At 25.1% G+C, this 25,814-nt stretch overlaps 5 protein-coding genes across 6 annotated transcripts; 3 read left to right on the top strand and 2 right to left on the bottom strand.

The window, feature by feature from the left end:
* Positions 1 to 391: 391 nt before the first annotated feature.
* Positions 392 to 1,946, bottom strand: LOC128962146 (V-type proton ATPase 16 kDa proteolipid subunit c-like). The gene is made up of 2 exons (XM_054308497.1): positions 1,868 to 1,946; positions 392 to 1,796 (listed from the first exon to the last, which is right to left on the bottom strand). Exon 2 carries the CDS (start codon positions 1,673 to 1,675, stop codon positions 1,172 to 1,174), a length of 504 nt encoding a protein of 167 aa, XP_054164472.1. The 5' UTR covers positions 1,676 to 1,796; positions 1,868 to 1,946; the 3' UTR covers positions 392 to 1,171.
* Positions 1,947 to 4,486: 2,540 nt separating this feature from the next.
* LOC128962144 (uncharacterized) lies at positions 4,487 to 5,139 on the top strand. The gene has a single exon (XM_054308495.1). The coding sequence runs from the start codon at positions 4,513 to 4,515 to the stop codon at positions 5,137 to 5,139; it is 627 nt and encodes a 208-aa protein (XP_054164470.1). The 5' UTR covers positions 4,487 to 4,512.
* A 2,809-nt stretch (positions 5,140 to 7,948) lies between these two features.
* On the bottom strand, positions 7,949 to 8,575 carry LOC128962152 (cytochrome b5-like). Its single transcript, XM_054308502.1, has one exon. It carries the CDS (start codon positions 8,456 to 8,458, stop codon positions 8,054 to 8,056), a length of 405 nt encoding a protein of 134 aa, XP_054164477.1. The 5' UTR covers positions 8,459 to 8,575; the 3' UTR covers positions 7,949 to 8,053.
* Positions 8,576 to 12,164: 3,589 nt separating this feature from the next.
* On the top strand, positions 12,165 to 17,163 carry LOC128962879 (membrane-bound transcription factor site-1 protease-like). 2 transcript variants are annotated; one of them, XM_054309283.1, is made up of 5 exons: positions 12,165 to 12,595; positions 12,660 to 14,547; positions 14,609 to 14,873; positions 14,955 to 15,947; positions 16,964 to 17,163. In XM_054309283.1, the coding sequence occupies exons 1-4, from the start codon at positions 12,457 to 12,459 to the stop codon at positions 15,927 to 15,929; spliced, it is 3,267 nt and encodes a 1,088-aa protein (XP_054165258.1). In that variant the 5' UTR covers positions 12,165 to 12,456; the 3' UTR covers positions 15,930 to 15,947; positions 16,964 to 17,163. The 2 variants fall into 2 exon arrangements, with proteins under 2 accessions (XP_054165258.1, XP_054165259.1); XM_054309284.1 differs by having other exon boundaries at positions 14,955 to 15,953.
* A 1,054-nt stretch (positions 17,164 to 18,217) lies between these two features.
* On the top strand, positions 18,218 to 25,796 carry LOC128962460 (putative uncharacterized protein DDB_G0282133). Its single transcript, XM_054308834.1, has 3 exons — positions 18,218 to 18,299; positions 23,336 to 25,702; positions 25,782 to 25,796. The coding sequence occupies exons 1-3, from the start codon at positions 18,291 to 18,293 to the stop codon at positions 25,794 to 25,796; spliced, it is 2,391 nt and encodes a 796-aa protein (XP_054164809.1). The 5' UTR covers positions 18,218 to 18,290.
* The last annotated feature ends 18 nt before the right edge of the window (positions 25,797 to 25,814 follow it).

Below are 25,814 nucleotides of genomic sequence, written 5' to 3'. Positions count from 1 at the left end.
CGTGGCTTTAAAGATAAAGAGATTCTGAAGATTCGGTGCAATGATTGTTACTTCAAGAAAGTGGACGACCGGTGGTGGGTGTTGTGTAATACTCATCCCAGACATAAACAAAGACAAAAGATTGATGACATCAGAAACCGATGGATTGTCACTCACGTTACCAGAACTGGTCATCCATTTAAAAAGCATTATCAATATCCCGGACAAGACTTATAAAAACTTTGTTTTTGGGTCGACTCTAAACTATAATCATTTATTGCCTTTTTATAGTACAGAATATAATTATTGTATTAATTGATAGTGTTTTTCATGTAATAATTATTGAGTCATTATTACTATTATCTTATAGTATATAACGAGAGACGCCTTGAATTTAATTTTTCAAATTATAACAATAAAATAATACAATTTTTTACACATAAATCTGGAATAACTTTATTGTCATATCTTTAGCTACACTTACAATGAAAATTGTTTTATTTCATACAATAATGATTATTCAAAAAAAAAATTTGTTTTAAAAACACAAAATCGATTTTTAATTTCTGTTTTGTAAATCACCTAAAAAATAATGAGTAGTTTCGGAGTTTACATCACAAATGTTAATAAAGTAAAAGTGTTTGACTAGTTGTCATAGCCATCATATCAAGACTTTACAGACAATTTAGATTTTAAAGTTTATTTAAAAGGAGTTTATAATGTGAAACCTTATAATATACACTTAAATATTTAAGACAATCAATGAGACCATCAATTATTTTTTCCTTAATTATGGTTATATTATATCTTTATAATTAGTTTAATGATTATCATAATAATAATATCATTGCAATAGGCTATACAATAATTGAATTAGAGTTCTGTCAGTTTTTAACAAAATAAATGAATTTAACAAATAATTAATTTTGAATAAAATTTAATTAAAATCCTATCTAATGATTATAAATCTAGTTTTTTAAATATCTTTAGATACGCTATGATATGAAATAATAAGTGGAATGATTTGACCGTTTGTTTAGTTGTAAAACAATTAACTCTTTAGATAATCAAATACTTTAAATAATAAAAAATAGATAAAAATATTAATATTAGTTATCATAGCGTAAAACCATTTACTATATAAATCATAATTAAAAAACAAATATAATTATCGACAAAACGGGTGATATATTTATCCGGTTTTCGTCGATAAGACGAGAGCGACGATCAGTCCGTAAAGACCCAACACTTCGGCAAAAATAAGGATTAGAATCATTCCTACGAATAGTCGGGGCTGTTGTGCTGTCCCGCGAACACCGGCATCACCGACCACTCCGATGGCAAACCCGGCAGCCAAACCACTCAGTCCAACACTGAGACCGGCACCCAAATGCAGAAATCCATGATATAATTTGTAACCTCCGCCGAGACCACCATTACTATCGTCACCGCCTTCTTTCAGTTTGTTGGCGATAAGTGCGGCCACAACCAGACCATAGATGGCTATAATACCAGCCATAACTACGGGAATAATTGACTTCATGATAAGTTCGGGTCTCATCACAGCCATGGCTGCAATGCCTGTTCCCGATTTGGCCGTTCCGTATGCGGCGCCCAACGCACTGAACACCATAGCAGAGGCCGAACCCATTACGCCAAAGAATGGCCCGTAAATTGGCATTAATTCTGAATTCATCTTTTTATCACTTCTTTACTTTTACTTCAAATCGCCAATTAGTGGCCACTATTTGTCGCTAATTCAATGATTTTATCACTGATTTTAATGTTTAGTTAATTAGTGGGCGTTTATAACACAACTATTTTTCATACGATTTATACAACAATTAGTTTTCAATACAACTTATATCACGAATAATACAATACTTACTGTTAAATGGCGTTCAAGTGTTCACTCAATCAATGCTATGATTCCTATGTATAATACAGTCATTCCATTCAATGCTAACGTCATTCATATGACTGATAATATTAATACAACAATACATATATACATATAGACAGAGACATCCATTGGCTAACAAACTAACTATTGTTTTAATATTACGATTATTATATTAATACAGTAATTATAGGCAATTCATAATTCATTATCAATTCAATACAATAATAATTAGTAATTATTATTAATAACTATAATATATTTAATATAATAAAAATTTATATGATTTGTCAAAATTAATTGAAAACACTTCAACCAGAAATCCCTTTTTATTATTTAATTATTTATTATAATATTATTAATTTTGTTAATCATATAATACAGTAATATTGTTAACATTTATTGAAACATTGTATAATTCAGTTACAAACACAATCAAACAACAAATTTAATATAATGTGATATTTTATATTTTTACTAAATTAAAATTTATTAAAACAACAATTATTGTAATATGTTTTTAAATATTAATTATAGTATTTTGATGTCTTTTAATATTTTTTGTCAAAATCCATAAACATCTTATAATTTTATTAACTATTAGTAAAGATTTTCATAAGATTTTTAATTGATAAATATTATTGATTTTGTAATAATTATTGTAGAAAATGATTAGTAATGTTTTGCAAAAATTTTAATCTAAAATTTAGACTAAAATGTAATTGTTTTCAAAAATTTAATTTTAAACTAAATTTTAATTTATTGTGACTCTTCAGTCAAAAACTTATGCCATTTGAAAATACTGACTGAAACTAAAGTTTGATTTCATTGAATATATTAAATGATAAATTATAATAAATAAGTTATTTTGATTATTAAAATGAAGAAACTTTATAATTATTATTATTTATTTAAATTTTATTTAGAGTTAAAATTATTATCTATAAACTTAAATAACTCTTATCGATAATTATTGTTATATAACATGTTTTCTTTAATGTTATATAAAAGTTTGACTATTTTTTAGTAAATAGATATTCGACTTAATATTTTATAATACATTTTTTATATACGTATTTAATAATACGTATTTAAAATATTTTATCATTTAAATTAAATCAAATTTAATCTGAAAAATAAGTAAATAAAACATAGACGGAGATCAAAATCACTGTAGTTGTATTAATAAATTTATGAACTTGATGAACTATAACTAACTATAACTAACTATAACTAACTATAACTAACTATAACTAACTATAACTAACTATAACTAACTATAACTAACTATAACTAACTATAACTAACTATAACTAACTATAACTAACTATAACTAACTATAACTAACTATAACTAACTATAACTAACTATAACTAACTATAACTAACTATAACTAACTATAACTAACTATAACTAACTATAACTAACTATAACTAACTATAACTAACTATAACTAACTATAACTAACTATAACTAACTATAACTAACTATAACTAACTATAACTAACTATAACTAACTATAACTAACTATAACTAACTATAACTAACTATAACTAACTATAACTAACTATAACTAACTATAACTAACTATAACTAACTATAACTAACTATAACTAACTATAACTAACTATAACTAACTATAACTAACTATAACTAACTATAACTAACTATAACTAACTATAACTAACTATAACTAACTATAACTAACTATAACTAACTAACTATAACTAACTATAACTAACTATAACTAACTATAACTAACTATAACTAACTATAACTAACTATAACTAACTTTAACTAACTATAACTAACTATAACTAACTATAACTAACTATAACTAACTATAACTAACTATAACTAACTATAACTAACTATAACTATAATATGTTATAACTGACGTCATAATGTCTTTTAATAATTGTTAATTACATTTAAAAATAATTGAATAAAAACAATTTATATTATTTAAAAATAATCAATTTTAGTTATGATTTATCACAATTAAATGCTTTTAATTATATATTTTAAAATCTAAGTCTTATATTAATAAAAAACAATAATTATTATGTAAAATAATAGTGTAATTTTGTTGAATTTATTTATAAAAAAAATAAATGTAATAAACAATTTTCGTCATTAATTTCATCACTGATTCAATTGTTTTTTATGTTATTTTTATTATCAAATAGCCTTTAACTTATCAGATGTCTCATTATATTCAAAAAATAGTTTTATTTAGTGTTTAGCTATTATTTGAATCCAAGGGCGAGATTCTACAATATTTTCATTGAGTTTAGGACTACTAAGATAGGGATGAAATCTAAAAATATGTTGCATTCATATAATATTTTAGTTAAAAAGTTTTGAAGTTTTGTTGGCACTTATAGTGACTTAAAACTGACAAAAACTTTGACAACAAATCGCTTTAAGATTTTGCGCGAAATTAGAGAGACTGACATCAGTTTGACATCAGATTAACGAAAATGCGTTAAACAAACTATATTTTTGTTATAATTTAAACTCAACTAAAAATTAAATTAATTATATTTATCTTTCTTTGTGTTCAATATTTTTCATTTCAAGTTTTTTTGATAAGTCTTAAACATTTAAATTGGAAATTTAAGTTACCATTGATGGCAACCAACAAATATTCGGCACCGAAAGTATGGAAGAGACCGTATACTAGTATTTATAACAATAATTACAAGTATGGAAACTCTCTCTACTCCGATGCCATTGAAAATATCGACAAAAAATATAATGAAGCCATGGCTCGGACCAGTTTGGCAGTCGATAGACCAGACCTTAATTTGTCCACTTTCTCCGATAGTCAACTATCAGGTGAGTCATCAGTGATTCCAAAGGAACGATCATTGGCTTCGACAATAACTGTTGAAGACACACACAATTCGGATCGGATACGACTTTTTAGTCCAATTCAAAGCAAATTTGATGCAACTTCAAGAAGATTACAACATTCAGATTCACTTAACAGTCATTCAAAACCATTAATCAATAATGGATTAGACTTTGAGGACAAAAGATTAAAAAGAAGTCATTCAGTCAAAACAAGTCAAAGAAGAAATTTTGAAAATATGGTTGACTTGATTGCCATCACTGCTGTCGATGAGACACTCATTGATAATAATGACGGACAACCAGATCAGGCATTTTGGACGGAAAGATGGTATAAAAACTCCGTCAGAAGTGTCTCACATAATCTCTATTCAAAGGGTTTAATGACAGCCCTAACAGTTTGAATATAGATTTAAAGTGGTTTCAGATTCAATAGCTATCAGTATTGTAATCTAAATAAACTATTGTTTGGAAACAATCCAAACTAACATTTGTTTGAACAATAATTTCATCAAAAATATCCCAATATTTTAAAATCCCAATTAAAATATATTATTACAGTACTAACATATATTTATATTTACTAATTATTATTTAGTTTAATTTTAAAAGCTTTGTGTTTAAATTGGTTTAAATTAAGATATTTTAAGACACAAATCAATGTTAAATGTTTATTATAAAATTGTCAAATATTAAAAAGACACTTATTTTAAAAATAATCTCATTTTGATTGACAATTTAGTAAATAAATATTAAAATTTAATTATATAAAATATGAAATGACAATTATTATACAGTATAAGTGTTAACTTGTTATGTCAAATATATTATTAATTTTATCTTATGTAATACTGTACTTAATTTAATATATTTTGTCATTCAAATCTGTTGTAATAAAATATCTAAAAATAAATTAAAGAATTTAAGTATAAAATCTTATATTACTTGATTGCATACTTGAACTTAATATCTTATAACTTAGTGTACATACATATGGAATTGTGTTTAATTTATATTAAAAATTCATAAATTGATCAGTTATTGAAAAGTCATGTGATTTATATTATAAACACTATGGCTATTAATAACTTCAAGAATTGGCTATATTTAGTAGTTTTGTATTTTTGTATATAAATATAATAATCACGAGTATAGTAAATGTATTGATATTAATCATATAAATATTGATTATTAATTTTAATCTAAACGAGTTATCATTTATGGCATCAATCATATATGTAGTAATGATTATTTAGAGTACATCCCAATTCAGCTGCACTTTGGATATGTCTTCAACAATATGTAAACACTTTCAACTATGTATTTTGAATTTCATTTTTTTATATCATCTATTTCTATGAAATAGGTTATCGATATACTGTAGTACTTTGAAAAATATATTGATTTCTTGATGAATTACATACAAAATTGTGTAATTTTATAGTGATTTATCTCTTATTTCTTTCAGTTTACAACTATTTAGTTTAGTTTAATACTAATTGATCAAAGGTTAAGTAATAGAAAATTATATACAAAACTAATTCTGTACTCAAAATTATTAATAATCTATTGATAAATACTATACATAAATTAATGTAATGCATGAACTAATAGAAAAAACTACCGGTAATAGAAATTGTAAATGACATTAAGTAGGGTATTGTATACATTGAATGATAATTGTTTAACTGTACAGTATAATGTATCAAATTTTGACTATACAATAAAATTAAATAACAAAAAATATTATATAAATATTATATAGTTATTATATAATTATTTTATAAATAAAAAAACATGTACTTTGAAGAGCAACAATTAAAGTACCGGTAATACTGTATAGTTAGTAATAAAGCCGGAAAATGTGCAAATGATGCAATAGACTCAATAAATTAAAGCATTTCATTGATGATAAATTTATTATCGTTATTACAGCATATGATTTATGCACTGTATTACAAACTGTTTTATATATTATTGAAGCAAATTTTCTCAGATGTTTAACGAATTAAAACTAATTTAAAATTAAATATTGGAAAATCAATAGATATAAATTATATTAGGTGCTAACAGATGTTAATAAAAAATTATTTCCGATAATTATATATATATATATTAATATTTTTTATCTATAGATTATAGATGTTAATATAATAAATAAATATTTATCGAAAAAAAGTTTGCAATAAATAATTTAATTTTAATTATATTTTATATAAAATACTAAATAATTGATCAATTGATTGATCACTATTTAATTGTAACGATTGACATAAATTCCTATTTATTCATTACAACAGATATCAGCAGAAGTATTGATATTAATAATATAATGAACTCTAGGAAATCAATATCACTGATGACACTGTCATTAGTATATCAATCAAAACTAATTTAAAGTTTATTTACTTTACATGAGTATCACTGATCTGTGTCTCAAATATTTATGTAATATTAAACTTATGTTTTGTTTACTTTAATAATTCAATGTTTTGCTAAATATTTGTATTAATTATCGACACGTTTATCATTATAATTACATAAAGTTATTCAAATTGTTTATATATCATTGATTTTTAAAAAGTTTATGCAAACATAAATCACAGGAATTACATAAACTTAGAAAAATTTAATATAATATTTCATTTATATCAAAATAATATAGACATTAATTTGATACTATCATAATACTGTATATATTGTAGTAAAATATTCTTTATTTGTACTGATTTTTCATTAAAAAAATAAATAGTTTGGTAAATAACAAATATTTTATAAAATTTTATATATCATTATAAAAATGTGTATATATTTGACATGAATTTGTCAATACATTGAAAATAGGGAATAAAAAATTTTGAAACAAAATCTCTTTCGCTAACAGTTATACTGTATTAACATATTTCTGATGCAACGCTTCATAAGTGTTACTATCAATGCATTCAATCATTAACTATAATAATGCAGTGATTATTAGTATTTAAAAAATAAATAAATTAAAAGCAAATGTTTAATAGTTTAACATTAAATTTATTATTAACATTAAATAATAATTGTCATTATTAGTCACTTCACATAATTATATATATATATATAATTTCTTAAGAAAATAAAATCAAGTTTTTATAATTATCATAAATTTATATATTTTATAAAAATAGTATAAAAAATAAATAATGTATAAATACAATATATATATACAATATAAATGTGTATTTATAATGTAAATAATTAATGACATGAAATATACAGATGAGATGTGTATGATATGACAAGTGGTCAATGAATGGTCAGATGAAGTGGCCATTGAGTGGTCCTTCAAGTTTGACTATCAATGTTGAGTTCGTCATCATTGGGTGTATATATCCTTTCATTTTCCACAAGAATTCCGATACAGTATTTGTCTAACATATCGGTCGCGTCTTTGCTATGTCTGGATCCGCGAAACACAAGAGTGGCATCTCTTCCGGCGCTTTCCATAACGATATACTCTCCTCCCGGATGTTCGGCTAAAAAGTTGGTCACATCGTAGACCAGATCATAGATGATTAGCCAGCAGTCATTGTAGTGACAGTGTTCAGACACCTGTGACAGTGTATATTGCGGTAGATTTCGCCAACTATTGTGTGGCAGACACGGAGTCTTTGACTCTTGACTCGAGTAAAGCCACGAATTAGTTGTCGAAGACATGTTTGACACAAAGTTTTGCAGTTTTTCCAACATTTTCACCGATTTTTTAGTCTGTGGTTAAGCCAATCAACAAAAGTTTTGATATTAATGGTTAATATGTTATCACTTAATGATATAATAATAAATTGATGGATGTTTTCAATGCAATTCATGCTTTTATGCAAACTGTTGGATATAGTTATCACTTAATACTATCAATACATTACATCAGATTTTGACGCCAAAACTCATACAATGGGAGGTACTTATGATAGTTGTCATAGATTTATACTTCACGTCATGTGTGGTACCTATTGTGACCAATGGGCTGATCCATGGGTTGTCATGTGTTGTGATGTTTGTGCCTAATGTTAATAATGTATGTGTTATTCAGGCACTGATGTACTCCCTAAGCACTGATTGAAAATCAATTGAAAACAGTTATCAAATATAACTATTAGTGCTGTCAATCAATTGATTGATTTATTAACTGTTGCTAACATTTATTATTAATTATAGCCAACCTTTCCGTATCTTCACTGCACTGTTGCCTTGACTTGAGTTTTGCAATCAATGCAATCACCAGTTATTACAGTAAACATAACAATAAACAACTAAATGCACCAAACAATTCAAATATTTGATTTTAAATCACATAATTATTTATGATTTAAGTGCCATATTATCGGCCAATAAATTCATTCACTTTTATTTCAATGCACTCTTATTTTTAAAGCACTTTAAATTTTTGTTGACTTTATTTTTATTATCGTATTCAATATAAAAATGACCCATCAATTATCACTATATTCTCAATAAATTGATACAATGATAAACTAGCTAAATATAAACCAATAGTAAATTTAATGTCTAATTATATTCATATAAAACATTTTTTAGCTAAATCAGGAAAACTACTTAACTATGAAAAAGTTTTTCCAACTTTTTTGGCGCTAAGCCCCGGGGCTCACACCATACTATACTACTGTACTGTACTGTACTGTAATACTGTACAGTGTATACAATAAACATAAATGATTTGATAAAGTTGTTTGCTTATAGCAACATACATATCATGATATCTACTACTAGATAGACACATATACTAAGATTATTGTGATAATTATGTTCAAAATTATATTTTCTAATATTTTTAAAAATAGTTGCTATAAGTTAATTGTGTTGTCCTTCAACTCAAAACAAAACTTATTTGGGAAATACTCTAATAAAATGCCAAAAAACATTAATTGGCAGATATTAGTAATTTTATTGACAAATATTAATTGAATATAAATAAAAATAAAGTGAAAAACACTTTGAAACTCGAGTTCAGTGAGCAGTCATTGATTAGATGTTGGCGTCAATTAAACAAATAAATAAAAAATTTAGATTTAATTTGACTTAAGGACAACATATAATAGCAGTTCCCGATATATATACTTGTATTTTATCTATGTTTGCTTGATTTATGTGATTATATTTTATAAAATTTAAAAATACATAAATTATTTTTTATATTGTAATATTACTCTAAAATAAAAATGTATATAAACATAATTGTGTATTTAAATATTGTTTATACAATATTAAATATAAAAAGTCCATGTACAATTGCATAATTAAGTATAAATATTATAATTTTCTGTTTATAAATATCCACAAACTTATTAACCTTTTAATTATATTAAATTATATAACTTTGTAATCATTGTAAATATTGTTATGATTATCTCAATTTACTTTTGATTTTAGATATATTTGTGATAAATCAACTAAATATCAATTTATTAGTAAATTATATAACTTTCCAGATCAGGTCAATATAATAACAAATATAATTTCAACCACACGTGTCGTTTATAATAAAAATAAAAGAAAGTGAATCAACAAATTAATTGATAATTTTAACGATAATCCTTAAACGTGTTATGAATACAAATAACTTAATATAACATTTAGACGGGTAATTGCCTCAAAATTGGTTTCAAACTTTATTTTGTAAATATTAAGATATTTTTGTATATATAATACATATTAAATAAAGAATATTACATTACACTGAACTTTATTAAAGATTATTACAATATAATAATGTAATTAATTTAAGTGACAAAAACAAGTTTAGTTCAAAATAATATTCATAATCATTAAGTGATAATTGTTGTAAAGTATAGTACATTAGTTATAGACTGTAAATTTATGATAGCTATATTTTTCTAATTTGCTAATTAAATATCTAAATTTTATTTTTTACATTTAAGATAAATTTAATAAGTAGTTAAAGTATAAGTTATTAAAAAAAACATCGAAAGATTATGATTAAATCGGTTAACAAAATAATGTGTAATCAATTAGGCCTCAAGTTATTTGACATGAAAAACATATAATCAGATGACGTGATACTCGTGTGAAAGCAATTAAAATTTTAAACACAAATAATTTAAAACAATATGAAATAAATATTTTTGTATAATTTAATAATACAGTAGTCAATAAATAATTAATCATGGTTAGTTTGCGAAAACATAAATACGAGCCAAAATATTGTATAAATAAATAAATAAGCATGGTCATATGAACATTTATATTATACTATAGTTGATTGGTTACAATTCATGTGTAGGCAAACATCACGCGATTTATTATATTTTCATTAATATAAATTTATACCGAAAATTGCTAATCGATTATCAAATAATAATAAACAAATAAATAACCTTTTGATGGGAATCCACTAAAAAAATATTGGAAAAAATATGGGAAAACACTTGATATCAGTTATGATTAAGATATAAAACATTTGATAATTAATTTTTATACTGTTTTTATCATTCATGTTAGTCATTATAACTGTTTTAACTTAAAGACAATACATTCATTATATTTTTACTCTAGATTTATGTATTTTAGTTTATAAGTTTTAATTATATTAGGTTATAAAATATTTGATTTAAATAATTAATTAGATATTTAGATATAATTTAGATAATATCATAAAAACTATTAAAAAAAATAATTAGTTAGTTTAAATATATAAATCAATTTATTAATAATATTTATAATATACTTATTAATACTGTATATACTGTACATACTTAACATAAACTCAACATTTCAATAATACTAAAGTAATTAATTATATATTACAGTAATACAGATAAAGTTTACAAAGTATTATAATATGAGATGTAAAGTGTATGGGTTACACATATATTGTATTTATTAAATTATTTGCAATTTTTGTATTAATATTTTATGTAAATATAAATAATTATAAAAGTAATGCTAAAGTACTGTAAGGTATATAATATACTATATATGATATCTTAAATAAAATCATTTTATAGTTCAATAGAAAAACTTGCAGAGAATCTGAATGAAAACAAAGTTATTATAGATATTGTAAATTACAATACAAATGATAATAATATTAAAAATAATAACATTATTAAAATTATAGTAAACTCATTATCAAAACAATTATATTGTGTAACAAAAGTATTATTCAATAATATAAATAATGTTTTTATAACAAAAAATTAAATCATGTTTTAAATAAACCAATTATTAAACACATTTTTTTTATTTATTAATAATATAATAATAATAATTACAGTAAATTATAGATAAATGAATCCCTTTTTGCCATTTAGTTAATAAAAAACAATGCAAATGACAATCAATTATAAAACCCTATTATATAATGTAATATCATATATGAATGTAACAAATAAAGCATTTAATGGTAATAATTAAAATGTGAGAAATGTTGATAACTTTAAGCACACATTGAAATCAATGCTTTTAATTGAAATTTAAACAATTTTTTTATTAATTATTAGTTGTTTTGTTAATATTTGAACGACAATTGCAATGATTGTTAGTTACAATCAATGATATTATTATAAACTAAATGTCACTAAAAATTTGCAAACATTTGTTGCAAACAAATATGTAAACAAAGTGTGGTTTTGACTGCATTTTTGTTTTTTTATTGCAATGATTTTAATGTTACCATTGATTACAATCAAGACATCAATGAAACTATTGTTATGTTGTTATCACTGTTGTGTCTAATCATCTCATTGTTAATCCAATCCATAGTCACATCACAGACCAGTCCAACCAAATGTCAGACAATAGTCAACCAAAATATTGAGATCGACTTCAAGACTCAGATTGTCAGCAATGGTTTGTTTTATTAAATTATACATTTCATCAATGATCTGATCTCTTGATTTTATATCATTTGCAGAATATATCATCACATTTAAGAGTCGGTATAAAAGTGAAACCCGACGGCGTTTCATAGAGTGGGCATTCAATCACTATAAAGACACAAATGTATCACTTATTGAATCCAAAGACTGGCAGATTATTGACCGCCAAAATGTTGGCCAACACTTTCCCAGCGATTTTGATGTCCTTCACGTGAATTGTAATGTTAGTCAAACACTTTTGTCTGAATGGCTCGAAAGACATCCAAATATCAAGAAATTGACGCCACAGAAGATGATCACACGTTTTATTAAATATGTTAATCAATCAAATTATGACGTTTTGAACGATGATTTGGACGACTTTCTTGATATATGCGACGACCAGTTTTGCTGGAATCGCAATAAAAGCGATGATTCGGTTGTCTTTAGAGGTCGTCAATCACTTTCCTGGTTAAATGCTTTTAGTTTTAGTTTTGGAGGAAATGGTGGTGACACTAGAAGACGACTTTTGAGAGCTATTCCTCGACAGATCACTAGTGTATTGCAAGCAGATATACTTTGGGGAATGGGTATTACCGGTGCCGGTGTAAAAGTGGCCGTTTTTGATACGGGTTTGCCTAAGAATCATCAACACTTTAAACGAATTAAAGAACGAACTAATTGGACAAATGAAAAGACATTTGACGATGGCTTAGGTCACGGGACGTTTGTGGCCGGAGTTGTCAACAGTAATAAGGAATGTCTTGGCTTTGCTCCCGACGCCGAACTCCATGTGTATCGAGTGTTCACTAATAATCAGGTGTCATATACTTCATGGTTTTTGGATGCTTTTAATTATGCGATTCTCAAGAAAATTAATGTTTTGAATTTGAGTATCGGTGGACCAGACTTTATGGACCACCCGTTTGTTGACAAAGTTTGGGAATTGACTGCTAATAATATAATCATGATATCAGCCATTGGTAATGATGGACCACTTTATGGAACTCTTAACAATCCTGCCGATCAAATGGATGTCATAGGTGTTGGAGGTATTAATTTTGAAGACCAAATCGCTCGTTTTTCGTCTCGAGGAATGACTACATGGGAGTTACCTTCAGGCTATGGCCGTCTAAAACCAGATATTGTTACATATGGATCAGCAGTACGGGGTTCGAGCATCAAAGGTGGTTGCCGTTCACTATCGGGAACATCAGTGGCATCACCAGTAGTTGCGGGTGCGGTTACTTTACTAATGAGTGCTGTACTACATATGGGAAATGCTATAAACCCGGCCTCAATGAAACAGGCGCTTATGGCCTCTGCAAGACGTTTGCCAAACATACCAATGTTTGAACAGGGATGGGGTAAACTTGATTTAGTTCGTGCTTATCAAGTATTACTATCATATAGACCTCAGGCTACTCTTAGTCCAAGTTATTTAGACTTTACTGAATGTCCATACATGTGGCCATACTGTACACAACCATTATATTACAGTGCAATGCCTACCATTGTTAATATAACAATTTTAAATGGTATGGGAGTAACGGGTTATATTAGTGGAAAGCCTCAATGGCATCCATATACACCACAAAATGGACAATATTTGGATATTGCTATTACTTATTCTGATATATTATGGCCATGGAGTGGATGGATGTCTATATATATCTCGGTATCAGCTGATGCTCAACAATGGGAGGGTATAGCACAGGGTCATATTAGTTTAACAGTTGAATCTCCTCCAAGTGAACGTGGAGGTCAGCCACAAAAATCTGACATTAAATTACCAATTAAAGTGAAAATAATAGCGACACCGCCTAAAAGTAAACGAATTCTATGGGATCAGTACCATAATCTTCGTTACCCTCCCGGATACTTTCCGCGTGACAATCTTCATATGAAGAATGATCCGTTAGATTGGAATGGAGATCACATTCAGTTGGTTTATATCAAATGATTAATGATATTCACAGTTTAATATTTAATATTTTATTTTCAGCACAAACTTCAAAGACATGTATCAACACTTGCGAACCAATGGTTATTACGTAGAAGTATTAGGTGTGCCATACACTTGCTTTGACGCCAAACTTTATGGTACATTACTAGTCGTCGATCCTGAAGAAGAGTTTTTTCCCGAAGAGATAACAAAACTGAAACGAGATGTCGATGACGGTCTATCTGTCATTTTATTTGCTGATTGGTATAACGTTACGGTTATGAAAAAAGTCAAGTTTTATGATGAAAATACTCGTCAGTGGTGGGTATGTATTGATTCAAATTTAAAATTGATAAACCAATTAATTTACCGGTAAATTAATTTGATTACTAAACTTGTTTTATAGGAACCAGACACCGGTGGTTCTAATATTCCAGCACTTAATGATTTATTATCCTCTTGGGGTATAGTACTGGGAGACTATGTATATGAGGGTGAGTTTAAGATAGGCACACATGATATGTATTATGCCTCCGGTGCTAGTATTGTGAAATTCCCACAAAAAGACAGTGTTTTAGTTAGAAAGGATCTCAACGATCAAGGATTAGAAATATTAAACGGACAAAAACAAGAGATCAAAAATGTACCCATTCTTGGACTCTATAGTTCTTACAGTGAAATTGGTGCTCAAAAGGGAAGAATATCTATTTATGGTGACTCTAATTGTTTAGATACGGCTCATATGCAAAAAGATTGTTTTTGGATGATTGAAGCTTTGCTTCAATTTTCAACCACTGGAAAAGTTCCCGTCATATTTGAACAATCAATTAAAGATGAAGATATTAAGGCAAACGAAGTACAAAACAGTGATATTAATGATAAGCAGAGACATCAACTACAAGAGGTTCCGCAACGAATGGAAGGCAATCATTTGTATCGATATTCAAAAGTATTAGAACATCACTTGGAAAATACACATACGATTCGTAGTCTTCCTTCATGTTTGTCATTAAAATACGAAACAGCGGTTCCACTCAACAAATCTTTGCCAACCAATCTGTATAAATCGCAAAAACTATTATCTGTTAGTGGAATAGATATTCCGATGTCATTCCCGCAGCCAAAACACACCAACAACTTTGAACACTTTGATTCATCTCAATGGGAAACGGGAGCCCTTTTCTATGATGTAAAGGATTCAGAAGTACGCATACCATCTCTAACTACTCTTTTTTTGGTTGTTATTATGGTTTTGGTATTCTTTCTGCTTAAACAATGGTTTTTCCATCTGAGACCTCACAGACCGCGCAAACGAAGGTCACGAATAACTGTTAGACGACTATTACTACAGGCTTTGCCTTCACGAGTGCCCACTGTATGACTTGTGATACCATTGAAGGCAAGAGTAACTAAAATTTATTATATATTTTTTATAATTATAATTAAGTTTTTAGTTACTTTTTTAAATTTTCATATTCACTATTAACACATTAACATTATTATAACATCATTATATATTAACAATAATGACTATAATATCAAATTTAATTTTTTAATGTTTTGTTGTAAATCTTATAATATATTTCTAATTACATATTTTAAATATATTTACAAGTAATAGCAATAATAGTTATTTGTTAATTCCAAGTAATGTTCCGAGTTTTGAAACATAAAATGATAACTAAACTAAAAATTTTATAAGTAGTAAATAAATAATAATTATAAATTTAAAAATAGTAAATAATATTTTAGCAAATAATAGTTAAATAATAATTAATGTATTTGAAAATATTTATTAGCTTTTTTTATTATTTATTTAACTTATATAATAAACACATTTATTAATTTATAAAGTGATAAAAAGGTTTTAAATTGTAAATTAAAGACTAAATTGAGATGAACTGATTCGACCCGAAATGAAATATATATATAAATGAATGCTTCGATTGTTTGTTGACTGCAAATCATGTTATTTGTTGTTATCTAAGATTATTTCAATACACGACTACATTCACTAAACCACTTATAATCTCAAACCGATTGGACTCTAATTCTAATTTATATTACATTACATTTCCGTCAAAATTTTATTTTTAAAAACACTTTTCATCAGATAATGCTTTTTGAAGAATAAGCTTTTTATTACAATACAAAACGTGTTATACATTATTTAGTACAATGATTTTGGCACCAAATCATTGATAAAATTATATATTGTTAGCTATCATTGTTACAAATTTAATATTACAAAGTTTTCTTTTATAAACATAAGACATAGACATAAGATAATCATTTTTCTAATCAATTGCATGGTTTTGTTTAAGAATTGCTTATATTTTATTAATTTTTTTAAACCGAGTTTTTATATCGAATATTAATATATTTATGATATGTTTATTATTTTTCTTGTTATAGGATTTGTATTTTGCAAGTGATTTATATGAAGAAGTTTGTGATAATAAAGTGGACAACATTTACACGGATTGTTGGCTGGTTTTGATACAAACCTATTGTTACTCATATCCAAACATTGAGACTCTCTTTGATCTCATCGAAGATATCATCGCAACTAAAACATTATGTCTATAAAAATGCAATATATTTATCATTTTAAAAAATAATTTTTATTATCACTATTTTTATTTTATTATTTATCATTATTAACAAATTAGTCATACAATACATTCATTAAGTTTTTTTTATGAAATATGGAAAATGGGCTATAAATTAATTGTAAATAATTTTATTTATACAGTATATAATTTAAAAAGATATCGTTACAATGTTTTGATGTAAAGTTGATATTTTTAAGAAATAAAATAATTTATATATTATTTGTAATATGAGATACATGTACTTAATTACAGTTAATAGAAAACTCCACATAAAAGTGCAATTATTATTAAAAGTTTAGAATTAAATAAAATTTTATTATATTTCTTTTAATAAAAATTAGAATAATAAAGATTAAATTATATGTTTACGATTATAATATGAACATAAAATAATATTTATTTAAAGATTATTTGGAATAATTTTATGAATACAATTTACATTATAAAAAAGTTATAATTGTTAAATTATTTTATTTAAATATTGGACGTACTGGATTATTTTCTAATTAGGAGTCATAATATCAATAATATTTACAAAATTTGTTTTTTTACTACTGAATACTTATTTTTAATTTAAATTTTTAATAAAATTTTTATGTTAATTAGGTTTGTCCAGATAATTACTGGAGGTTTGACAACAATATTGAAATACTAATACATTGTGACAAAAAACATTTACTCGTCAATAAGTCTAAGCGCAAAAACGATACTTTATTGAATTATAAATAAATAATTCATAAATATTAGTTAATATACAATGTTTATAAAAACTATTATAAATAAATTATATATAATATATATATAAAATAGCTTATTAGTAAAATTATATAAACTGTAATTAACGGTATAAATGAAATACTAATAGATATTTTCTTATTAGTGGTTAAAAAAAGTGAATATGCGTCAAATGTATGCACTGTAGTAATGTATTTAAAAGTTATAATTATATAATTATAGAGATTTTATTGGTTTAAAATTTGTTGAGCAATATCTCTGACATTAGTTTTACGAACAAATATTTTTGGCAACGGATTCAAAATGGATTAACAGTTAAACAAATTCTTCCAAATTATTCACTAGTTTTCTGTAATATTTGTTTTGATTTAAATTTGAAATTATTGTCAAACATGACTAAAGTAAGTGTAATTATTTCAATTAATTATTTTTAATTTAATTTAAATATTTATAAGGAATCTATAAAAATATTTTTTGGAATATTTTATATAATATTTAACTTAACAATAATAACAATAACTTATAAAAATATATTATTTACTAATATATTAATATTTATTGTAAGAATTATAAAATTATAGAAATTTTTTTTATAATTTATTTATTCACATAACTATTAATTATAAATTATAAAGAATTATTATTATTGAAATAATTCTTTAAATACTTAATTTATTGAATATAAACAAATGTTTTAAAATGTTTAAAAGTATATTCAAATTTCTACTGTATTGCTCTAATAAAACTAAATAGTCTTATAATAAATTATTTGTGTAAAATTGTATAAACATGTATAAAATTAGTTATAAATTATTAAAATAATATATTTGTGTGTGTGTTATGTAATATTAGTTTAGAATAAACAGTATAAATATATACAGTATAAACGGTATACAGAAATAGCATACATTACATTAAAAAATTTAAGTACAGTTATATTTTATATACTTTTATATATTTGTAATATTTTAAATTAATTAAATTATTGTTAAATGGATTAAATATTAGTAATTAATTATTGATTACATTAAAATAATAATCATTATTATCATATTGATTCAACAATTAAAAAGTAAAATTAAAATAGTTAAATATAAAAATAAATATTATCAATTAATTATTATATTATATATTCATAAGTTAAATAGTTTATTCTATTAATTAAATAATATTAAATAATATTAAATAAATGATAGTATATATCCTGTAATCAATGATTGGCTTCTTTTACATTAAGAATTTTCATAAGTTCTATGGTTTCATAGTTTTATTTATAACTAAATTTTGAATGAAAGCCAAATTGTAGACAACATTTGCTCCACTTTTGATGATTATATTGTGTTTGTTTGCAATGACACCAATCAACTCATAAAATTAAATTATAACAACAATCATGATTTTCTAATAATCTTTTAATTATTTATAAATACTATTATTTTAAAAAATAACATAAAATATGTGGTCATTGCTTAAGTAATTTAAAAACTGATATAATTACTGATATAATATATTGTAAGTACTTCAATAAAAAATATATTGTACTAAAAGTAAATTTATAATATATGATACAATAAGTTTTAATACAATAATATTTATTAATTGTAGAGATCATATATGTGATAAAATTAATGAAGTGATCTCAAAATTTATTATTAATATTATGTGACAATAAAGTTTATAACAATTTAAGATAACTTTTACTTCCTTTAGTAGTATTAAAAAATGTTAGACTTGTTTTAATGGGATGAACTTGATTTCATCATAGAGTATATCATTTTATCAATAGTTAGAAATTATTCATAAAACAAAATAAATAATTTTATGGCAATAATCAATTTTGTAAAAATAAACATAAAACATATTGAAAATTCATGAAATTATAACTACGAAAGCAAATAAAAAATACTTAAACGACTTATAATTAATGATATTATTAACTGATATACTGTATGATTAATGTCATTAAAAAGTCGTTATTTAGTAAAAATGTAATTCATTAAACATAAAATTTTACTTTGAATTTTTACAATTTTATTATATAAAGTCTCTTTTTAATATACTAAACAAAACATTTTTTAAATAACATTTTTATAAAAAAAAGTTTCAAGAGCTAATTTATAATCATTTTGCAATCATAGTTATTTAACTTAATTTAAAATATAAATAAATGTATTATACATTTTTTGCCGTTTTTTACATACATTTGCATATTTTAAAGATTATATTTTGTTTAATAATACATATACTTTCTAATAAATATAATTTATGTAAATACTTTTAATTATAGTGCAAAACAAACCAATAAGTTTTAAGAGATAATCGGTTTTTTAAATTAGACATCTTTCGACATTAAATTTAAAATAAACAAATTTTCAAATAATTATATTTTCAATATTTTTTTGTTAAATAATAAAGTTTTCTATAATTTGATTTAAATAATAATAGATTAGATAATTAATTAATTAATGATATTAAATTTATGTATACAATTGTACTTACAATACTTTAAATAAGTTTGATTGAATGAAACTATTTAAATGATTTACAAAAATATAAGAAAAGATTAGTGAAAGAAAACGTAAACATTCATCATATTTGACATTAAGTTTAACGACACGACTGTCCCAACTAAGCTTCCGTTATAAACATAAGCATTAAAACATTTTATATAAATACTTTCAATACTGTAAATATTAATACTTTTAGTAATACTTAAATAACTTACAAAATACGTATATAAATAAAGTACAGTATTATTTAATATTACAAAAAAATGTTTTTGAATTTACAGTATTATATATTTTTTAAATAAAATAGTTTTAAATAAAACATTAATAATTATTATTAAATTATATATAAATTATAACAATGCTAAATAACTTTAGCAATTTAAATAAATTTTCTTATTTAAATAATTTTCAAAACATAGAAAATAAATTATTTTTTACATTAAACACCTACGAGACTGCTATCAGATTATATTAATTTATTAAAAATAATTTGACACCATATATAATTTTTATATTTATACTTTAAATTTTTATGTATATTAATATAGCTTTTAAGTACTGTACTATAAATGTATAACTCTGTAAATTTTGTTAGCTTTTACATTTTATAAAACCATAATTTATAATAGTTTAATAGCTAGTTTGTACATTATTTTAACATATTAATATAATATTAATGGTAATCGAGCAACTATTATTAACAATTTTTATTTTATATTAATATTTATAGTTATTTATAAAATATTAAAATAAGAACATACGGTACATAAAAATAATAAAAATAAGATTTTTATATATCATGAGTAGACCGTAGAGGTGAAGTGCCTGTGCCAATGAACCGGCTTATCTCACTGAGAGATAGACAGTGGCTATTCATTGATGCCATTCCTACCATTCCTCAGCTTTAGATAGCAAACTTCCTCGATGTATATATATATATATATATATATGTGTGTGTGTGTGTGTGATGACTGAGCGTCTAAAGTCAATATTGTCTTAAAAGAGCAGTTATTTTAGTGATCACATCATTTAAGACACAAATTTTTGGAAACTTTTCAATTTATAAGGAAAAACAAGAATTTAGGAGAGAGAGAGAGAGAGAGAGAGAGAGAGAGAGAGAGAGAGAGAGAGAGAGAGAGAGAGAGAGAGTTTATTTTAAGATATTTAAAGAAACTGCTCTTTATTATGTATATTCATTAGTTATATAGACATCAGTTATTTTTTTGGATCAAAATCCTTATACAAGACGCTAATAAAAAGCCAAAAAACTCAATGAAGACACAAACAACACAACACTTACTATTGTTTTATATCTCAACCGGAAATCTTTATTTTTATTTAAGGCTAATGTTTTAAAACACAATTTAATACTAAAGATTTAAATTAAGTGCAAATAGACTTAAGATTTAAATTTTTATTTATAAAAATATAACTTATTTTAATATATTAAATTCAAGTTAGTAGTAAGCAAAACATAATATAAATCATAATTTAAAAATAAGTTTTAGATAAAAAAAATTATCAAATTAGTAAAAATATTAATAAATTATTTGATGCGTTCATTCAATTCATAAAAAATCACAGCTATTATCATAATATGGAATAAATTAATTAATGTTTTAAATAACTGGTTCCTAAATAATTGTTAAATCGTGTTCATTATTAATGAAAATTTTTGTGCATTTAATTTTAATATTATTTTCATTATGATTTATATTAATATAAGTTAGTAAAATACAGTATAATATCTGTATAATACAATCATACATAATGATATATAAGAAAATCATTTAAAATTAAATATTCAACTTTTATATAGCAAACAACATAGTTTATGATAATAAATCATAAGAGATGTGTTATTTTAGGAGTCAATATAAATATTTTTGATAATAATAGAAATATAAATAATAATTTGATACATTTCCTAGAAATTGTTGAACATTAAGCACTATGTAAATAGTAAGTCATAGAGAAAGTCGATAAATAATTAAATATTTTAAATACATTTAGCAAACAATTTTGAAGAAACATTTGTTGTAAAAAAGAGGAAAGAAATGTTAATAAAATATTTAATTAACACTTTACGGCAAAAAATAACAAAATTCAAGATCATAGTAAAGGTGCAACACTTGTATAACATTTAACACATATTTATATATGAATGGTATCCCCGGACTATTAAGACAACCAATTTAATGAATTAAATGACTTTCAAAAAAGTATAGTTACATAGTTTAATCTATATAATATACAGTATAAAATTATGTGTATTTATTTATAATCTTAATTAAGATTTAGGAATCAGATATAAAAATTAATGTTTAGAGAAAAGTACTTAAAATTGTTTTAAAAAATAATAAAATATTTGTGGTGTTGTGTTCCCATTCCTGGTTAACTTAACAACAACAACAATATAATAATAATAATAATAAACAGAGATTGCTTTGTAAAATAGCAACAAAACAATTATATGTTTAATATTGAAGCAAAGGATCCCATAGCCGCCAATCTATTATTATAGTCACTCATACTTTATATATAACTATTCAATTTATTCACGAAATTATTTAATTTTTATACAAAAGCTAAAATATTTTTTGTTTGTAATGAATTTGCATTTTTGCATAATATATAATTGTAAAGTTTATTTGAGTATATTCTTTAATTTTGGACAATCAAATAACTTATGTTTAGAGAGAGAGAGAGAGAGAGAGAGAGAGAGATTGGATTGAGTGGGTGGGTGTGTGTATGTAAGGGGACTTAGAGTAAAGCATGTGATATGATATATACAGAGTAAATGATATAATAGATGTTACGTTGAACTTTTGCACATTTTTTCATTACTTTTTTCACTATATTGTTGAAACTAAATTTACATGAATCACATGTAAAGCTTATATTAATTAAAAAGTCATTCATTTCAGATGCCGTCCCGATATAGTAAAGGGAACAATAGTTTGAAGTTCAGTAGTGATATAAGTGGCGGTCCCTCAGCCCTCAGTCTCTATACTAATGCAACCAATAATAAGAGTACTTCTTCAGCATCTTCTGGATATATATCAGATCACTACTCAAGTCCATCGAGTTATCACTCACTGTCCGGTTATATAAGTGATGTCGGCAGCAGTAGTCAGCTATCAAAAAGCAGTTATCTTCATTCAAATACATACCGAAGCACTACAGGGGTTAAAACCTACTCAACTTATGGTAGTTCCTATACAAGTAGTGGTAGTAGTAGTAGTACAGTGCCTCGTAATCTATCAACAAATACATCGCGAATGCCATCCATTAGCTATTCATATAGCAATGGTTACGCCCGTAATACGAGTCCAAACCCTCCTAAATATGTGTCGTATTCAAGATCTTCAAGAAGTACTACTCATTCAAGTCATGAGTTTAATAACAATAATAAAATTAATGAAATAACTGAAAAAAGCAAAGCACCGGCAGATTTCTCATCAGATTCAGACTCAGAAAGCAATGAGACAGATATGATAACCCATACAAACATTATAGTGACCTCCCGTTCCACTTCTCCTAACAGAGAGGTCTCCCATATTAGAGTAGATTCCATATCAGCCATACAACAGATAATTCGCCCGAAAAAAGTTATGTTTGGCGTCAGTTTGAAAAAACAATCACAACTAACACAAGTCAAGGAAAATGATTTTATTGATAGACTGCCGGAGTCACGATCTCCCTGTCGATCACTAACACCCACACCAATGAACATCTCACGACTCAGTCCAACAATAAGCCCAAACATAAGTCCAACATTAAGTCCAGCTGTCAGTCCCACTCCAAGTGTAAGTCCAAGTCATTCGCCGTCATCAACAGTTAGGATGCGTTACGGATATACTCCTAACAGAAAGTCTAATAACAGATCTAATTTCAATCGATATTCAATGCCAGTCATGACAATCACTACCTCTGCAATGGAAACCGATTATTCAAATTTCACATCCATTTCCAACAATACAAATAATAGTCATATAGAGAGAGCACAATCACCACAAACTTCAACGTCAGTATCAAACTTAGCGCAACAGTCTCTGCAAACAATGCCTGTCATTATTGATCAACAATCAAATGCTAATAACAATACAGTTAATTGTAATTGTGATCAAAAATCATATGAAAATGATAATAATAATAACAATCTTTTAGTTAATGATTCAAAATCTATAGTTCAGAGAAGATCAGCGAACAGAATATCGCCATCAATTATAAGAAGACGAAGAAGTCAATCAAGAGGCAAACTCTCGGGTCGATCAAGAAGTAGGTCTAGAGATGTATTGGATAAACACGAGTCTGAGTCAACACTTACTACTAGTAGTAGTAGTGATGATGAAGAGCACCGACAAAACAACACATCTGAGAGACGCTCGAGAATCAGGAAAAAGAAAAACTTTGCAAATATTGACACAAATCTAACAAATCAAATGCAATGTAAAAATAACAATGAAATCATTTTGAATACAAATATAATAACACCTGTGGAAGATCAGTGTTTAGGGGACTCATGTGTAAACACCATGGATGACCACATCTGCAATAATCATTGCAATAATTTCAACAATAAATCAAATCAATTGCTTACCGACTCTGATAATATCATTATTAGTCAAACACTTCCTAATGGTTTCAAATTAGCAGCAAATGATTTGATGACAGAACTATATACAACTGCTTCTGAATGTGAAGACAGCGAGTTCTTTGAGTCGGACGCCGAAAAAATTTATCCGACATCAGTCCAGATTAGCACAAGAAATACCAGTAATAGCAATGGTAACGATAAGACAGACCAGGCATTGCAACTCAGTGTTACTTATAGTCATATTAGGTCACAAACAAAGGATTCAAGCGAGAGCTCTGATAACAGTTCAAAAAGTTATGATACTATTAGACTTAATGACCAAAACATTCAAAAATCTACTTCTGATTTAAAAGTAATTTCAAGTAATAGACAGAGAGATGAAGGAGTGTCTGAAGACAAATGTTTGACTTATAAAGAGAGCTGTCGTGACAAAAGTGGTGACAATAGTAGTTGTATTTTATCAGATATGACTCGCGAGTCAGTCGACTGTCTCGATATGAATCCGGTGTCATGTTTGCCATCGTTTCCTAAAGAAGATAATGACATTGTATTACAAGACCTTAACCTAAAAGAAGGTTCATTGCGTGACTCCGGCTTTTCAGAGTCATCTAATCGTCCGGATTCTCCATACGATAATATTGTTAAACCAAATGATGCAATCAGTCTTCAAAATGACTACAATTTAAACAATATTGTCTCTAATAATGAAAACGAAATTTTCAATAAAAAACAATTATTAAATAATAATAATATTAAAGTGAATGACATTAAAGACAACGACTCGTTAAATGAACGCAAAGTACAGA

This window comes from Oppia nitens, unplaced genomic scaffold (genome assembly GCF_028296485.1).
Source record: "Oppia nitens isolate AA-2021 unplaced genomic scaffold, nextdenovo-longstitch-racon4-pilon3 scaffold6_pilon_pilon_pilon, whole genome shotgun sequence".
NCBI lineage: Eukaryota > Metazoa > Arthropoda > Arachnida > Sarcoptiformes > Oppiidae > Oppia > Oppia nitens.
Note: the sequence above shows the minus strand (reverse complement) of the source record. Positions and strands in the feature narration are given on the sequence as shown.